This window comes from Silurus meridionalis, chromosome 28 (assembly GCF_014805685.1).
Source record: "Silurus meridionalis isolate SWU-2019-XX chromosome 28, ASM1480568v1, whole genome shotgun sequence".
Taxonomy (NCBI): domain Eukaryota; kingdom Metazoa; phylum Chordata; class Actinopteri; order Siluriformes; family Siluridae; genus Silurus; species Silurus meridionalis.
Window position 1 is genome coordinate 920,001 of NC_060911.1, and position 15,672 is coordinate 935,672.

The 15,672-nt window shown below is 45.8% G+C and overlaps 1 protein-coding gene across 1 annotated transcript in view; it reads right to left on the reverse strand.

Annotated features, from left to right (window-relative positions):
* LOC124381163 (stimulated by retinoic acid gene 6 protein-like) overlaps positions 1–8,122 on the reverse strand; it is a 12,107-nt gene extending 3,985 nt beyond the window's left edge. Inside the window, exons 1-8 of the mRNA XM_046842580.1 lie at positions 7,956–8,122; positions 5,395–5,506; positions 5,194–5,317; positions 5,038–5,113; positions 3,760–3,838; positions 2,209–2,257; positions 1,988–2,105; positions 1,630–1,758 (exon numbers count right to left, since the gene is read on the reverse strand). Coding sequence (XP_046698536.1) covers positions 1,630–1,758; positions 1,988–2,105; positions 2,209–2,257; positions 3,760–3,838; positions 5,038–5,113; positions 5,194–5,317; positions 5,395–5,506; positions 7,956–8,122 — 854 coding nt within the window. The remainder of the gene's footprint in view (positions 1–1,629; positions 1,759–1,987; positions 2,106–2,208; positions 2,258–3,759; positions 3,839–5,037; positions 5,114–5,193; positions 5,318–5,394; positions 5,507–7,955) is intronic.
* Positions 8,123–15,672: the final 7,550 nt, after the last annotated feature.

Here is a 15,672-nt window from a genome sequence, read left to right on the forward strand (position 1 = left end):
ATATTTTTTGACCTTGTAAGAACTCTGGCTGCTGCATTCTGGACTAACTGAAGCTTGTTTATTAATGAAGCAGGACATCCACCTAGTAACGCATTACAGTAGTCTATTCTGGAGGTCATAAGCATGGACGAGCTTCTCTGCATCGGATATAGACAACATATTTCTTAGCTTAGAAATATTTCTAAGGTGAAAGAAGGCTGTTTTGTAACCTGATTGATGTGATTTTTGAAAGACAAGTCGCTGTCTAAAATAACACCCAGGTCTTTTACCGTTGAACTAGTGGTTACAGAACATCCGTCTAAATGCAGGTTGAGATGCTGGAGCGTCTGTATACCAGTTTTGGGCCGATGAGCAAAATCTCAGTCTTATCAGAATTTAAAAGTAGAAAGTTATGGGTCATCCAATCTCTTAGTTCCTTAACACACTCAGTCATCCGGGTTAATTGAGCTGTATCGCCTGGTTTAGATGAAATATATAGCTGAGTATCATCAGCATAACAATGGAAGCTAATTCCATGCCTTCTAATAATATTTCCTAACGGAAGCATGTATATTGTGAAGAGCAGGGGTCCTAGAACTGAACCTTGCGGCACGCCATAATTTACTTGCATTAGCCTGGATAGCTCTCCATTCAAATCTACGAAATGGTAACGATCGGACAGGTAGGATTTAAACCAGCTTAATGCCTGTCCCTGAATGCCGATGTAATTTTGTAAGCGATCTAGGAGGAGATCATGGTCTATAGTGTCGAATGCAGCACTAAGATCTAGTAAAACCAACAGCGAGATGAAGCCTTGGTCTGAAGCTAAAAACAGGTCATTAGTTATTTTAACTAGAGCAGTTTCTGTGCTATGATGGGGCCTAAAACCTGACTGAAATTCTTCAAAGATATTGTTCTCTTGCAGGTAGGAACATAACTGTGCAGCGACAATCTTTTCTAAAATCTTAGACATAAATGGGAGATTTGAAATTGGTCTGTAATTTGATAACGTGTTTGGATCCAGATTAGGTTTTTTAATGAGGGGCTTAATAACTGCTAACTTGAGGGATTTAGGGACGTGACCTAAAGATAGTGAGGAGTTAATAATATTTAGAAGAGGCTCACCAGTTGTATATAACACTTCCTTCAGTAATTTAGTAGGAATTGGATCTAACTGACATGTTGTCGATTTAGCTTTGGCAATAACATTATACAGCTCTTCCTGTCCTATACATGTAAAACAGTGGAGTTGTGGAGTTGAAGGTAACACTGTCTCAGGAGATGCTGTAAGAGGTTGAACTGCCAGGAAGAACAGGAAGTAGTTAAAGTTGTGAAAGGCCTTCCTGTAGAGAGAGAGAGAGAGAGAGAGAGAGAGAGAGAGAGAGAGAAAGAGTTGTTGATGATGATGATGATGATGATGATGATGATGATGATGTTAATGATGATGTTGATGATGTTAATGATGATGATGATGATGTTAATGATGATGATGATGATGATGTTAATGATGATGTTGATGATGTTAATGATGATGATGATGATGTTAATGATGATGATGATGATGATGTTAATGATGATGTTGATGATGATAATGATGATGATGATGATGATGATGATGATGATAATGTTGATGATGATATTGAAATTTACCTGTTCTTGAGTGCGAGTGGTTTCTCTTTATCCTGAGGATAACTTATCCAGTTCTTGTCTTGCAGGAAACACAGTCTGATCACAATGATCTGAAACTTCATCAAAGTGAACAGGATGAAGAAATTGGGCCTGTTTAAAACACAGTGAAGTCATACATGTGTTCAGGAGCTTCAGGGTTCAGCATTTATATCTAACCAACATGAACAATGCAATTTATATAAAGGCATACAACATTTCACCCCAAATGCTGAGTCTTCTTCTGCTCATGGTCCACTGATGTACAGATGAAGTGATGCACAGATTGACAGATAAATAAACTAATGGACAGATGGAATGATAGACTGATGGACAGACTTACAGAAAGGTGAGGAGTTTGAGCAGCCAGGACAAAAAGCCATCTTCCCTGATCGGTGATATAACCAGGTACACGAACAGCATACCAGCCGTGAACATCGCCATGTGAATGATCAGATACCCTGCAGATCATCAGAACTCACTTCACATGTTCTCCACTTAAAATCCAAAAAATATGTTTTTAAAAAAGTGATTAATGGGTTAAAAGTGATTAGTTGCACTCACCCCACATGGTAAATGCGATTTGATAGCCGGGATACTTCAGCAGTCCTGCCTGGAGGAGCAAGATTAAGATTATCACCATCCATATCACCTTCTACATCATCACCATCTACATCACCATCTCCAAGCACATCACAATCTACATCATCACCATCTACATCATTATCACCATCCACACCACCATCTACATTATTAATACCATCCACATCACCATCTACATCATTATTACCATACATATCACCTTCTACATCATCACCATATACATCACCATCTACATCATTATCACCATTCACATCACCATCTACATCATCACCATCTACATCACCATCTACATCATTATTACCATACATATCACCTTCTTCATCATCACCATCTACATTACCATCTCCAAGCACATCACCATCTACATCATTATCACCATCCACATCACCATCTACATCATCACCATCTACATCATTATTACCATACATATCACCTTCCACATCATCACCATCCACATCACCATCTACATCATTATCACCATCCACATCACCATCTACATCATATCACCATCCACATCACCATCTACATCATTATCACCATCCACATTACCATCTACATCATCATCACCATCTACATCATTATCACCATCCACATCACCATCTACATCATTATCACCATCCACATCACCATCTACATCATCACCATCTACATCATTATTACCATACATATCACCTTCCACATCATCACCATCCACATCACCATCTACATCATATCACCATCCATCACCATCTACATCACCATCTACATTACCATCTCCAAGCACATCACCATCTACATTACCATCTCCAAGCACATCACCATCTACATCACCATCTACATCACCATCTACATCATTATCACCATCCACATCACCATCTACATCATATCACCATCCACATCACCATCTACATCATTATCACCATCCACATTACCATCTACATCATCATCACCATCTACATCATTATCACCATCCACATCACCATCTACATCATCATCACCATCTACATCATTATCACCATCCACATCACCATCTACATCATCATCACCATCTTCATCATCATCACCATCTACATCATTATCACCATCCACATCAACATCTACATCTATGCACTGAACATCTGATACAAAGGTTGTGAGTTCAGATCCCAGCACTACCAAGCTCTTACCCCCTAGGTTTACATGAGCATGTGGTGCATGATGGAACTGCACTTTCTTTAAAGATGGTTAAATTGTGCACCTGTTTGAGCCCACTGGAAGAGACTGCAGACTCACCACCACCCTGACCATGTGACATGCCTGGCTCACCCACTTTAGATGCTACAGAGCTGAACTCCTTAACTCCTCATTGCTCCAGCCAAAGACCAGAAGTAGCTGAGATCCAGCAAAGACCTAAGAGACTTAAGAGTGTCAAGTTCAGTTCTGAGTGAACCCTTCAGCTTGTTTTCTTAGCTTATGCACCTGTGATCTAGAAGAAGAAGTTATGTTGATAAGCTGTCAGGACTTGGATCTTGAGGTTTTCCTGCACACACTCACCACACTAACAGCAGGTCTCAGATTGCTTTTCTTTGGCAGATATTTTTTGTCTCCAGCCCACAGTGATTTAATGTGCTTCCTGTTCAGATGGAATGAAATGAAGATGCACTTTTGAACATGTGAAACTTCAGATACTACAATCCCAATTTCCAAAAACGTTGGGACACTGTGTAAAATATAAACTAAAACAGAATGCAATGATTTGCAAATCTCATAAAACCACATTCTATTTACAGTAAAACAAAAATAAAAACATATTCAATGTTTCAACTAAAAATGTAGACAATTTTCCGGAAAAAATAACATTTGATGGCTGCAACACGTCTCAAAAACGTTGTTACAGGGCCACGTTTCTGTGTGGCTCACATCTTCTGTCTGATACATAATTCTAGCTGTTTAACAGGTCTGGGTTTCCTTTGTTGTGTTTTTGTTTTTGTTTGTTTTTTATTTCACAATGCTCTGAATAGTGAAAGGTCTAGACTGCAGACAGGTCACTTCAGCACCTGGACTCTTCTACTACAATGTCATGATGTTGTAATAGATGCAGTATGCAGTTAGCATTAGCTCGCTCAAATACGCAAGACTTCCCGGAAAAATACTTATTTTGGGGATGGAAGCAGTTGTTGTTATAAAACCTTTGTATAGTGTTCAGCATTTATGGAACCTTTCCAGATGTGCAAGCTGCCCATTCCATAGGCACTAATGCCATCAGAGATGCAGCTTTTTGAACTGAGCACTGATAACCAGCCAGATGGTCCCTCTCCTCTTTAGTCCAGAGGACGTGGTGTCCATGGTTTCCAAAACGTACCAAAAGATACCTCAGTACATTTTAAATATGATTTGGCAAAAAGAGGATGGATGAGTTTCTGGGTCATGTTCACATATGACTACTTCTTTGCATCATATGGATTTAACCTGCGTTTGTGGATAACATGGCAAACTGTGTTCACAAACAATGATTTCTGGAGGAGACTCTGCTCCTGTAAGTACACTGTCTATACCCAATCTTACCAACCTGCTGTCAATTCACCTCATTAGTTGTAAAATATTTCTCCAACTGTTTCATTTTAACAACAGACGTTTGTTTTCCTTGTTCTCTTATTGAGACGTGCTGCAGCTATCAAATTCAAAATGACGTGATCTTTTCCTTAAAATAAGGTTCATGAGATTTGCAGGTCATTGCACTCTATCAGGGTGTAGTTCAGTGCTCCATATTCCTCATAGGCAAAATAATATGTAGCAGAACAAAATTCTAACGTGTTCCAGTGTTCTACATACCTATAATACATCAACACGTGACTGACGTGAATCACAGATGACAGCATGGCACATGCAGATGTGATGTACCAGGTATCTGAGAGAAGAAGAAAAAGACATGATTCACCTTCCACGTCATGTTTATCAATCAGATGAATAAAAGGACTGAGCTCTCACATGTTCCATAGTCCAGGTGTAGGATCCAGGATGACTCGTTTACAAAGATGTTGATGGAGCTCCTCCATGGTCCATATAAAGTCATGATTAACCATGAAGAAATTATTTGCTCAGTCAACACAATCTACAGCAAGAAAACACGGGTTTAATGTATTATTCTCACACACACACACACACACACACACACACACACACACGTACCATGTAGATACCAAGGAACGAGAGCACGACGGTGGCGATGATCCTGTTCGGGAATTTGAAATACGGATCCCATTCATACACATTCTTCTGGAACCAGCTCTTCTTCACAGACCTGCCATAGAAAACAAGGGTTACACTGTGTGTGTGTGTGTGTGTGTGTGTGTGAGTGTGTGTGTGTGTTTTCTTTTTCCCGTTTATCAGGTTCTTGTTTTCAGCTCATTATTATCATGGTCAAAAATATTGGCACCTTCAAAATTCTGTTACTCACATGTTCCTTTTTTTGTTTGCATTGGACCTACACAAAAACTGATTTCACAATGCCACACAGAACCCAAAATATTCACTGGACAAAATTAATGGCACCCTTTACTTAATATTTGGCAGCACCCCCTTTGAAAAAAATAACTGAAATCAGTCACTTCCCGTGAGCATGAATGAGTTTCTCTCTACTGGAATTTTGGACCGTGCTTCTTTTGCACACTGCTGGAGGTCATTCAGATTTGAAGGATTCCCTCTGCCAACTGCTGTTTTGAGATCTCTCCACAGGTGTTCTATGGGATTCAGATCTGGATTTAGATCTTTTAGAACTCTGCAGCGCTTTGTTTGTAACCACTTCTGAGTGCTTTTGGAAGTGTGTTTCGGGTCATTGTCCTGCTGGAACACCCATGACCTCTGGTGGAGACGCAGCTTTTGAACATTAGCCAATAGGTTGCGCTCCAAAATTCTTTGGTAATCAACAGATTTCATGATACCGTTCACACAGTCAAGGCATCCAGTGCCAGAAGCAGCAAAGCGACACCAAAACATCTTTGAACCTTCACCATGTTTGATTGTGGGGGCTTTGTTCTTTTCTTTGAAGGCCGCATTTCTTTTTCTGTAAACAGTGCCATGATGTACTTTACCAAAAAGCTCTACTTTTGTCTTATCTCTCCACAGTACGTTCTCCTGGAAGGATTGTGGTTTTGTCACATAAGTTTTGGTAAACTCCAGTCTTGCTTTTTTATGTGTCAGCAGTGGTGTCCTCCTGGGTCTCCTACCATAGCGTCTCTTTTCATTCAGACGGAGACGGATAGTGTGAGTTGACTCTGTTGTACCCCGTGTCTGCAGATCAGCTTGAATTTGTTTGGAAGTTAATCTGGGTTCTTTATCCATCATTTGAACAATCCTGCATTGTAATTTCTCATTAATTTTGCTCGTCTGTCCAGGTCCAGGGAGGTTCGCTACAGTGCCATGTGCTGTAAACCTCTTGATGATATTGCACACAGTGGACACAGGAACGTCTGGAAATGGAAGTGTAGCCTTGAGATTGTCCAAAATTTTTCCACAATTTCTCTCTCAAATCCACAGACACTCTTTACACTTCTTTCTTTTCTCCATGCTCAGTGTGAAACAACACAAAGGTTAAGTGAAGGTTTCTCCATGTTAATTGGTTGCAGGTGTGACCACTCTACTGCCCACACCTGTTTCTTACCTCAGGTGTGTTTAAACACATTACAGGAGCGTCACAGGCTTAAAAAAACTTTTAGTTCTTACAAGTTTGACAAGATGCCAATCATTTTTCCAGTCCATATTTGAGTTCTGTCAAGTCAAGTCAAGTCAAGTTTATTTGTATTGCGCTTTTCACAGCAGACATTGTCTCAAAGCAGCTTTACAGAAATCAACAGTGAAGGTGAATGGTGTGTGTTTATCCGTGATGAGCAGCCGTGGCGACTGTGGCAAGGAAAAACTCTCTTAGATGTTATGAGGAAGAAACCTTGAGAGGAGGATTTTGTGTGAAATCTTATCAAGTTTGACTTTTCTTCTGGGTTTTTTTTGTGTTGTTGCAGTTCAAACAAAAACAATAAGCACGTGAGACACCAAAACATTTGCAACTGGAACAATTTTCTGACAGAATTTTTGTCAATGATTGTTTATATATATATATATATATATATATATATATATATATATATATATATATATATATATATATATATATATGGAACACAGGCATCTGCCGAATGCTGTGTGAGATGAGCAATTCATCATCAGTTCTTTGTTAATAAAGTAAAAAACCTTCATATCTTTGAAAAAAACTCTAGTGCATGTGCAAGTCCAAGTTTTATTTCTAAGAATTAAATTAAATTATGTTTTCATCCCTGATGATTGTCAGGGATCCACCAGCCACACCCTCGCCCAACCCTCCAAACCATCCACACCTGGTCCAAATCAGTCACCACACTATAAGAACCCCGTTTATCCACAGGCTCATGGTCCGTTCTACAGCTTAGGCTTATGAACATTCCGGACTACCCAAGCTACTCCGTTTTGTTTCGATTAGCGTGCAAGATTCTGTGTGTTGTCTGTTCTCACTCTGCCACAGTTTTTCTCCTGGTTTAGTTTACCCTAGTTGGGTGCTATTTTGTTTCGTGCTTTCTGCCTTGCCCTTTTGTTTCTCATTAAAAAGCCGTCGTTGAATTCACTTGGTTTCCAGTACGTTCTTTGCGCCTGACAGAAGAACGGACCTTCACAAACCGAGGGGCACCAGAAAGCGGAAGAATAAAGAAAGAAAACCGCGTTACCTCAGCATGGAGGACCAGCCCGCTGCCGCATCTGGTTTCGTGGAGGACCAGCCTGCTGCCACTTCTGAGTTCGTGAGGGAGCTCACCGCTGCGCTCCGGGAGGCGTTCCGACCGGCAGCCCGATGGCTCTCCCGGCGTCTTTTTCCGGAAATGCGGCGGAATGTCATGGATTCCTGCTCCAGGTTTCCCTATATATCGAGATGCACCCTCAAAGCTTCCCGAACGAACGAGCAAAGGTTGCTTTCCTGATCTTGCTGCTCACCGGAAGAGCGCTAGCATGGGCTAGAGCGCTCTGGAGCGCAGCGAGCCTGGCGCTGATGACATATGCGGCTTTCACGAGACACTTCACCGAGGTCTTTAGCACCGCCCCCGGGGATACGTCAACCGCTGATCAGCTGCTAAACATCCACCAAGGGACAGACAGTGTGTCGGGTTGCAGCCTCCGCTTCCGCACTCTGGCGGAATCTGCTGGTCGGAACGAGAAAGCGCTGCTGGCTGTATATAGAAGAGGCTTGAATCAGGAGCTCAGGCTGGCTATGGCTACTTATGATGACTCTCTGGGGCTTGAGGCTTTCATCCAGAGATCCATTCGCGTTTCTCAGCACCTGGCAGCCTGCAAATCCCCAGAGGCCGAACCAGTTCAAGCCACGACAGTCTCGTCAGCTCCTGAACCTGAACCCATGCAACTCGGTTCATAGCGGCTGTCTCGGCAGGAAAGGGCGCGTCGGTGGGCGGCCGGAGCTTGTCTCTACTGTGGTGAGGGAGGACATCACGTGGCCCAATGTTCTGTTAGGCCTACTGTCACACTTTCTTCTGACATTACTCGCTTGTCCACACTCATGGTCACCTTGGTAACCCCTGCCCTCTCTCTGTCGGCTGTTGCCCTAGTCGACTCTGGATCCGCGGGGAACTTCATCTCCCAGGCGTGTCTAGAACGCCTCCAGCTGCACCAGCAGAGGGGATCTCAGGAACTAGCCGTCCAGACCATTCAGGGATGACCACTAGGAAAAGGCAAGGTGAAGTACTGCACACCACTCATCGTCCTCCAAGTCGGGGTTCTACATCAAGAAGAAATACACCTTCTCGTACTGGAGGATTCGACGGTGGACGTAATCCTGGGTCGTCCCTGGTTGGCCAAGCACTCCCCCATATGTTCCTGGGACCCGTGTGACATCTTGGAGTGGAGCCCCGCCTGCCGGCAGAAGTGTTTACTCCCACTCCCGACTCCCATCCAGAATACCTTGACCCTGGCAGCTACTCAGGTGGAAGGAGCTCCCCAGCCTGCTCAGGTGGACGTCCCACAGGAGTACCATGCTTTCTCTGATGTCTTCAGTAAGGAGGCAGCCACTCTGCTGCCCCCACAGCGGCCATGGGACTGCGCCATTGATCTGAAGCCTGGGGCCAAACTGCCAAAGGGTCGGGTCTATCCCCTGTCAGCTCCGGAACACCAAGCGATGGAGAGCTACATCCAACAGGCCCTCTGACAGGGCTTTATCACCCAGTCTTCCTCCCCGGCAGCCTCTAGTTTCTTTTTTGTGGCAAAGAAGGATGGAGGATTGCGCCCCTGCATCGACTATAGGGGCCTAAATGCACAGATCTCCCCGCTTCCTTATTCACTCCCCCTGGTCCCAGCAGCCCTGGAAGATCTACGTGAGGCTTGCATCTTCACCAAGCTGGACCTCCGTAGTGCGTACAACCTGGTGCGTATCCGTAAAGGGGATTAGTGGAAGACAGCATTCATTACCCCCTCTGGTCACTATGAGTACCGGGTCATGCCATATTGCCTTTCCATTGCTCCAGCGGTTTTCCAGAACTTTATGAACGAGGTTTTCCGCCCCTTCCTCCATCGGTTCGTGATTGTCTACATTGACGACATCCTGGTCTATTCGAAGACACTGCAAGAACATCATAAGCACGTCACCCAGATCCTAGCACTACTTCGAAAACACCGACTGTATCTCAACCTCCCTAAGTGTGAGTTCCACTGTTCGGAGATACAGTTCCTGGGTTACATCATCGACGCAGCAGGCATCAGGATGGATGAGAGGAAGGTGGCCGCCGTACGGGACTGGCCAGTTTCCGCCTCGATTAGAGAACTCCAGAGGTTCCTTGGATTCGCGAATTTCTACCGCCAGTTCATTGGAGGCTTCAGCCTGATTTCCGCCCCACTTATGTCCCTTCTGCGAGGTAAAGCCAAGACTCTCTCCTGGACCCCAGAGGCGCAAAGGGCATTCGAGGAGCTGCGCAAAAGGTTCTGTGCCGCCCCGCTTCTACGTCATCCTGACCCCCAGCTCCTGTTTTTTGTCGAGGTGGATGCATCGTCCACAGGTGTAGGGGCCACCCTCTCCCAGCAGGCGGGGACCCCCCTCGACTCTATCCCTGCGCCTATTTCTCAAAGAAGCTGTCCTCGGCCGAACAGAACTATGACATCAGGAACAGAGAGCTCCTAGCCATCAAGCTGGCCCTGGAGGAGTGGAGACACTGGCTAGAGGGAGCCACGCATCCTTTCACAGTCATCACGGATCACAGAAATCTCCAGTACCTCCATGAGGCCAAGCGCCTAAACCCCCGTCAAGCACGGTGGGCTCTTTTCTTCACCCGGTTCAACTTCAGCATTACCTATCAGCCAGGGACAAAGAATGGTAAGGCTGATGCTCTCTCCAGGGTTTATGGGCCTGAGGAACCCGCCGAGCCCGGACCTATCCTGCCTCCGACGCTCATTCTGAGCCCAGTCATATGGGATCTGGACGAGGATATTCGCACGGCCACACGAAGAGAACCAGCGCCCCCTGGTTGCCCCAGGAACCGGACCTTTGTTCCTCGAGAGTGTCGACAGGCCTTACTAAAAGCAGTCCATGAAGTCCCCGGCTCAGGGCATCTGGGCAGAAGGCAGACCCTACGTCTGGTACAGGGGCGGTACTGGTGGCCAGGGATGAGCAACACGGTGTCCGAGTTCGTCCGGGGCTGCAACATCTGCGCTATCTCAAAGACTTCCTGGCACTTACCAGTGGGCAAACTCATCCCCCTACCTACTCCACAAAGGCCGTGGTCGCACATCGGCATAGACTTTGTGACTGACTTGCCACGGTCGGAGGGTTTCACCTGCATTCTAGTGGTCGTCGATCGGTTCTCTAAGGCCTGCAGATTTTTTCTTCTCCGAGGCCTCCCCACGGCTCTGGAAACAGCAGAAGCGCTCTTCCATCATGCCGACTGTTTCCATGGTCTGATGAGTCGTCCAATGTGCCCGCAGTGGATCACTGGTTTCGGGAGAGTGTCAGGACCTGGGAGGCCGCACACATTCAATTGCGCAGGGCGATAAGGGAGACCCGGCGACATGCGGATGCGCGACGGTTGGAGGCCCCCTCGTACAGGCCCGGGGACTGGGTTTGCCGTATACTCCATCGTCTGCCCAATGTGCCAGCGAGGTCAGGCCCCCTCTGCCTGAGGTACTAGAACAACCCTCGATCTACTCATTACGAGAAGTGCTGGACTCTCGTTGTCGGGGCGGTAGCCTGGAGTATCTCATGGACTGGGAAGGCTACGGCCCCGAGGAACGATCGTGGGTGGCGTGGCGGGACATACTGGATCCAGCGCTCCTGGAGGAGTTCCACGCCACTCATCCGCTTTGTCCTGCGCCCCGGGGTCGGGGTCGTCCCAGGCGCAGGGTCAGGGCGTCGGGAGCCGCCCCTGGAGGGGGGGTACTGTCAGGGATCCACCAGCCACACCCTCGCCAAACCCTCCAATCACTCCAAGCAGCTCACCAACTTACTAATCATCCACACCTGGTCCAAATCAGTCACCACACTATAAGAACCCCGTTTATCCACAGGCTCATGGTCCGTTCTACAGCTTAGGCTTATGAACATTCCGGACTACCCAAGCTACTCCGTTTGGTTTCGATTTGCGTGCAAGATTCTGTGTGTTGTCTGTTCTCACTCTGCCACAGTTTTTCTCCTGGTTCAGTTTACCCTAGTTGGGTGCTATTTCGTTTTGTGCTTTCTGCCTTGCCCTTTTGTTTCTCATTAAAAGGCCGTCGTTGAATTCACTTGGTTTCCAGTACGTTCTTTGCGCCTGACAATGATGAAGACTGGGGCGACTGTGGCAATGAAAAACTCCATTAGATGTTATGAGGAAGAAACCTTGAGAGGAACCAGACTCAAAAGCAGAACCTCATCCTCATCTGTGTGACATCAAGAGTGTGATTATAGTCTTTAAACACTACAGAACACTGGATTCGAGGAAATCAGTGAGGGTACGTACACTTCAGGAGGATGTGTATGTAATCTCTGTACATATCTGTAGTGATGTTTCTTTACTTCATTCTGCAGGAGATAAATCACACACACACACACACACACACACACACACACACACACACACACACACAGTTTATGACACACACTTCTATTACATTATTATCCTTTTTCTAATTAAATGTGTCAATAATTATATGAGAAAATATCCTTCCTTTTTTACATGTTATAGCTGGTGGCCAGATGAGGTCAGGTCAGGTCAGGTCAGGTCAGGTCTGGTCAGGTCTGGTCTGGTCTGGTGGTCTGGTCAGGTCAGGTCAGGTCTGGTCAGGTCTGGTCTGGTCAGGTCTGGTCTGGTCTGGTCAGGTCTGGTCAGGTCTGGTCTGGTCTGGTTTGGTCTGGTCTGGTCTGGTCTGGTCAGGTCAGGTCAGGTCTGGTCTGGTCTGGTGTGGTCTGGTCAGGTCAGGTCTGGTCCGGTCAAGTCCGATCTGGTCTGGTCTGGTCAGGTCTGGTCTGGTCTGGTCAGGTCTGGTCAGGTCTGGTCTGGTCTGGTCTAAGCTGATCTGTTCTGGTCTGGTCAGTTCAGGTCTGGTCAGGTTTGGTCTGGTCTGGTCAGGTCAGGTCAGGTCAGGTCTGGTCTGGTCAGGTCTGGTCTGGTCTGGTCAGGTTTGGTCTGGTCAGGTCTGGTCTGGTCAGGTCTGGTCAGGTCTGGTCTGGTCTGGTCTGGTCTGGTCAGTTCAGGTCTGGTCAGGTCAGGTCTGGTCAGGTCAGGTCAGGTCTGGTCTGGTCAGGTCTGGTCTGGTCTGGTCTGGTTTGGTCTGGTCTGGTCTGGTCTTTTCCGGTCTGGTCAGGTTTGGTCTGGTCAGGTCTGGTCTGGTCTGGTCTGGTCCGGCCTAGTCTGGTCTGGTCAGGTCAGGTCAGGTAAGGTCCAGTCCGGTCCGGTCAGGTCTGATCATGTCATGTCAGGTCAGGTTTGGTCTGGTTTAAACTACAGTTTTCTATTTATATCTGTAAGTGTTCTGTCTTTAAGAGGAAGACAGAGTTGGTATAAGGTTTATTAAAGATGATAGCAAGACCTGTTTTTACAAAATAATCCACATTTTCTTTAAAAACTGCTACCAAAAGTAATGAAAAAAAGTATTATTTTTTTTGTAATTAAATGTGTCAATAATTATATGAGAAAATATCCTTCCTTTTTTACATGTTATAGCTGGTGGCCAGATGAGGTCAGGTCAGGTCAGGTCAGGTCTGGTCAGGTCAGGTCTGGTCTGGTCAGGTCTGGTCTGGTCTGGTCAGGTCTGGTCTGGTCTAAGCTGGTCTGGTCTGGTCTGGTCTAAGCTGGTCTGGTCTGGTCTAAGCTGGTCTGGTCAGGTCTGGTCTGGTCTGGTCTGGTCTGGTCAGGTTTGGTCTGGTCAGGTCTGGTCAGGTCAGGTCTGGTCTGGTCTGGTCTGGTCAGGTCTGGTCAGGTCAGGTCTGGTCAGGTCTGGTCTGGTCAGGTCTGGTCAGGTCTGGTCTGGTCAGGTCTGGTCTGGTTTGGTCTGGTCTGGTCAGGTCTGGTCTGGTCTAAGCTGATCTGTTCTGGTCTGGTCAGTTCAGGTCTGGTCAGGTTTGGTCTGGTCTGGTCCAGTCTGGTCTGGTCAGGTCAGGTCTGGTCTGGTCAGGTCTGGTCTGGTCTGGTCAGGTTTGGTCTGGTCAGGTCGGTCTGGTCTGGTCCGGTCTGGTCAGGTCTGGTCTGGTCTGGTCTGGTCTGGTCAGTTCAGGTCTGGTCAGGTCAGGTCTGGTCAGGTCAGGTCAGGTCTGGTCTGGTCAGGTCTGGTCTGGTCTGGTCTGGTTTGGTCTGGTCTGGTCTGGTCTTTTCCGGTCTGGTCAGGTTTGGTCTGGTCAGGTCTGGTCTGGTCTGGTCTGGTCCGGCCTAGTCTGGTCTGGTCAGGTCAGGTCAGGTAAGGTCCAGTCCGGTCCGGTCAGGTCTGATCATGTCATGTCAGGTCAGGTTTGGTCTGGTTTAAACTACAGTTTTCTATTTATATCTGTAAGTGTTCTGTCTTTAAGAGGAAGACAGAGTTGGTATAAGGTTTATTAAAGATGATAGCAAGACCTGTTTTTACAAAATAATCCACATTTTCTTTAAAAACTGCTACCAAAAGTAATGAAAAAAAGTATTATTTTTTTTGTAATTAAATGTGTCAATAATTATATGAGAAAATATCCTTCCTTTTTTACATGTTATAGCTGGTGGCCAGATGAGGTCAGGTCAGGTCAGGTCAGGTCTGGTCAGGTCAGGTCTGGTCTGGTCAGGTCTGGTCTGGTCTGGTCAGGTCTGGTCTGGTCTAAGCTGGTCTGGTCTGGTCTGGTCTAAGCTGGTCTGGTCTGGTCTAAGCTGGTCTGGTCAGGTCTGGTCTGGTCTGGTCTGGTCTGGTCAGGTTTGGTCTGGTCCGGTCTGGTCAGGTCTGGTCAGGTCAGGTCTGGTCTAGTCCGGTCTGGTCAGGTCAGGTCAGGTCAGGTCAGGTCAGGTCAGGTCAGTTCAGGTCTGGTCAGTTCAGGTCTGGTCAGGTTTGGTCAGGTCTGGTCTGGTCAGGTCTGGTCTGGTCTGGTCTGGTCTGGTCTGGTCTTTTCCGGTCTGGTCAGGTTTGATCTGGTCTGGTCTGGTCTGGTCCAGTCTGGTCTGGTCTGGTCTGGTCAGGTCAGGTAAGGTCCGGTCCGGTCCGGTCCGGTCAGGTCTGATCATGTCATGTCAGGTCAGGTTTGGTCTGGTTTAAACTACAGTTTTCTATTTATATCTGTAAGTGTTCTGTCTTTAAGAGGAAGACAGAGTTGGTATAAGGTTTATTAAAAATGATAGCAAGACCTGTTTTTACAAAATAATCCACATTTTCTTTAAAAACTGCTACCAAAAGTAATGATTTTGTCAGACTATAGGTCAGAATCGAATCTTAAATTAGTGTTAGATTAAGAGATTCCCAAAAATCACCTTCTCCAAAACTTCCAGTCAGAGTTTCAGCCTCATCACAGTAGTGAAAAAGAGCTGGTTAAAGAGATGACTGAACACTGTGCTGATCAGAGATGCCTCTTCTTGCCTGTTGCTCTTGACATTTATGCAGGTTTGATGCCAACAATAAAAACATCGTACTAGACAGAGGAGTTAATGCTGGAGATCCGTAAATATATTGAACAGCTTTCTCCTGGTTCAGGTTTTATTGGACTGGTTGCATCAGTAGAGGAGATAAATGGTGGCTTTTTCTATGTTTGTACAATAAAGTTTGGGTTTCCTTAAAGATTTGTGTTAATTTTACTGATATTTTCTTTATATATTTGTATTAATAAATACATTCTTCTAAAGACATTAGCTTTCACTCACAGCGATCCTGAAGATGTTTCAGCAGAGACAGACGACACCAGGAATATTTTTATACTGAGACTGAGGCTATGTTTAGGGTTACAGTTTAGTGTATATAAGGATAAGTCTG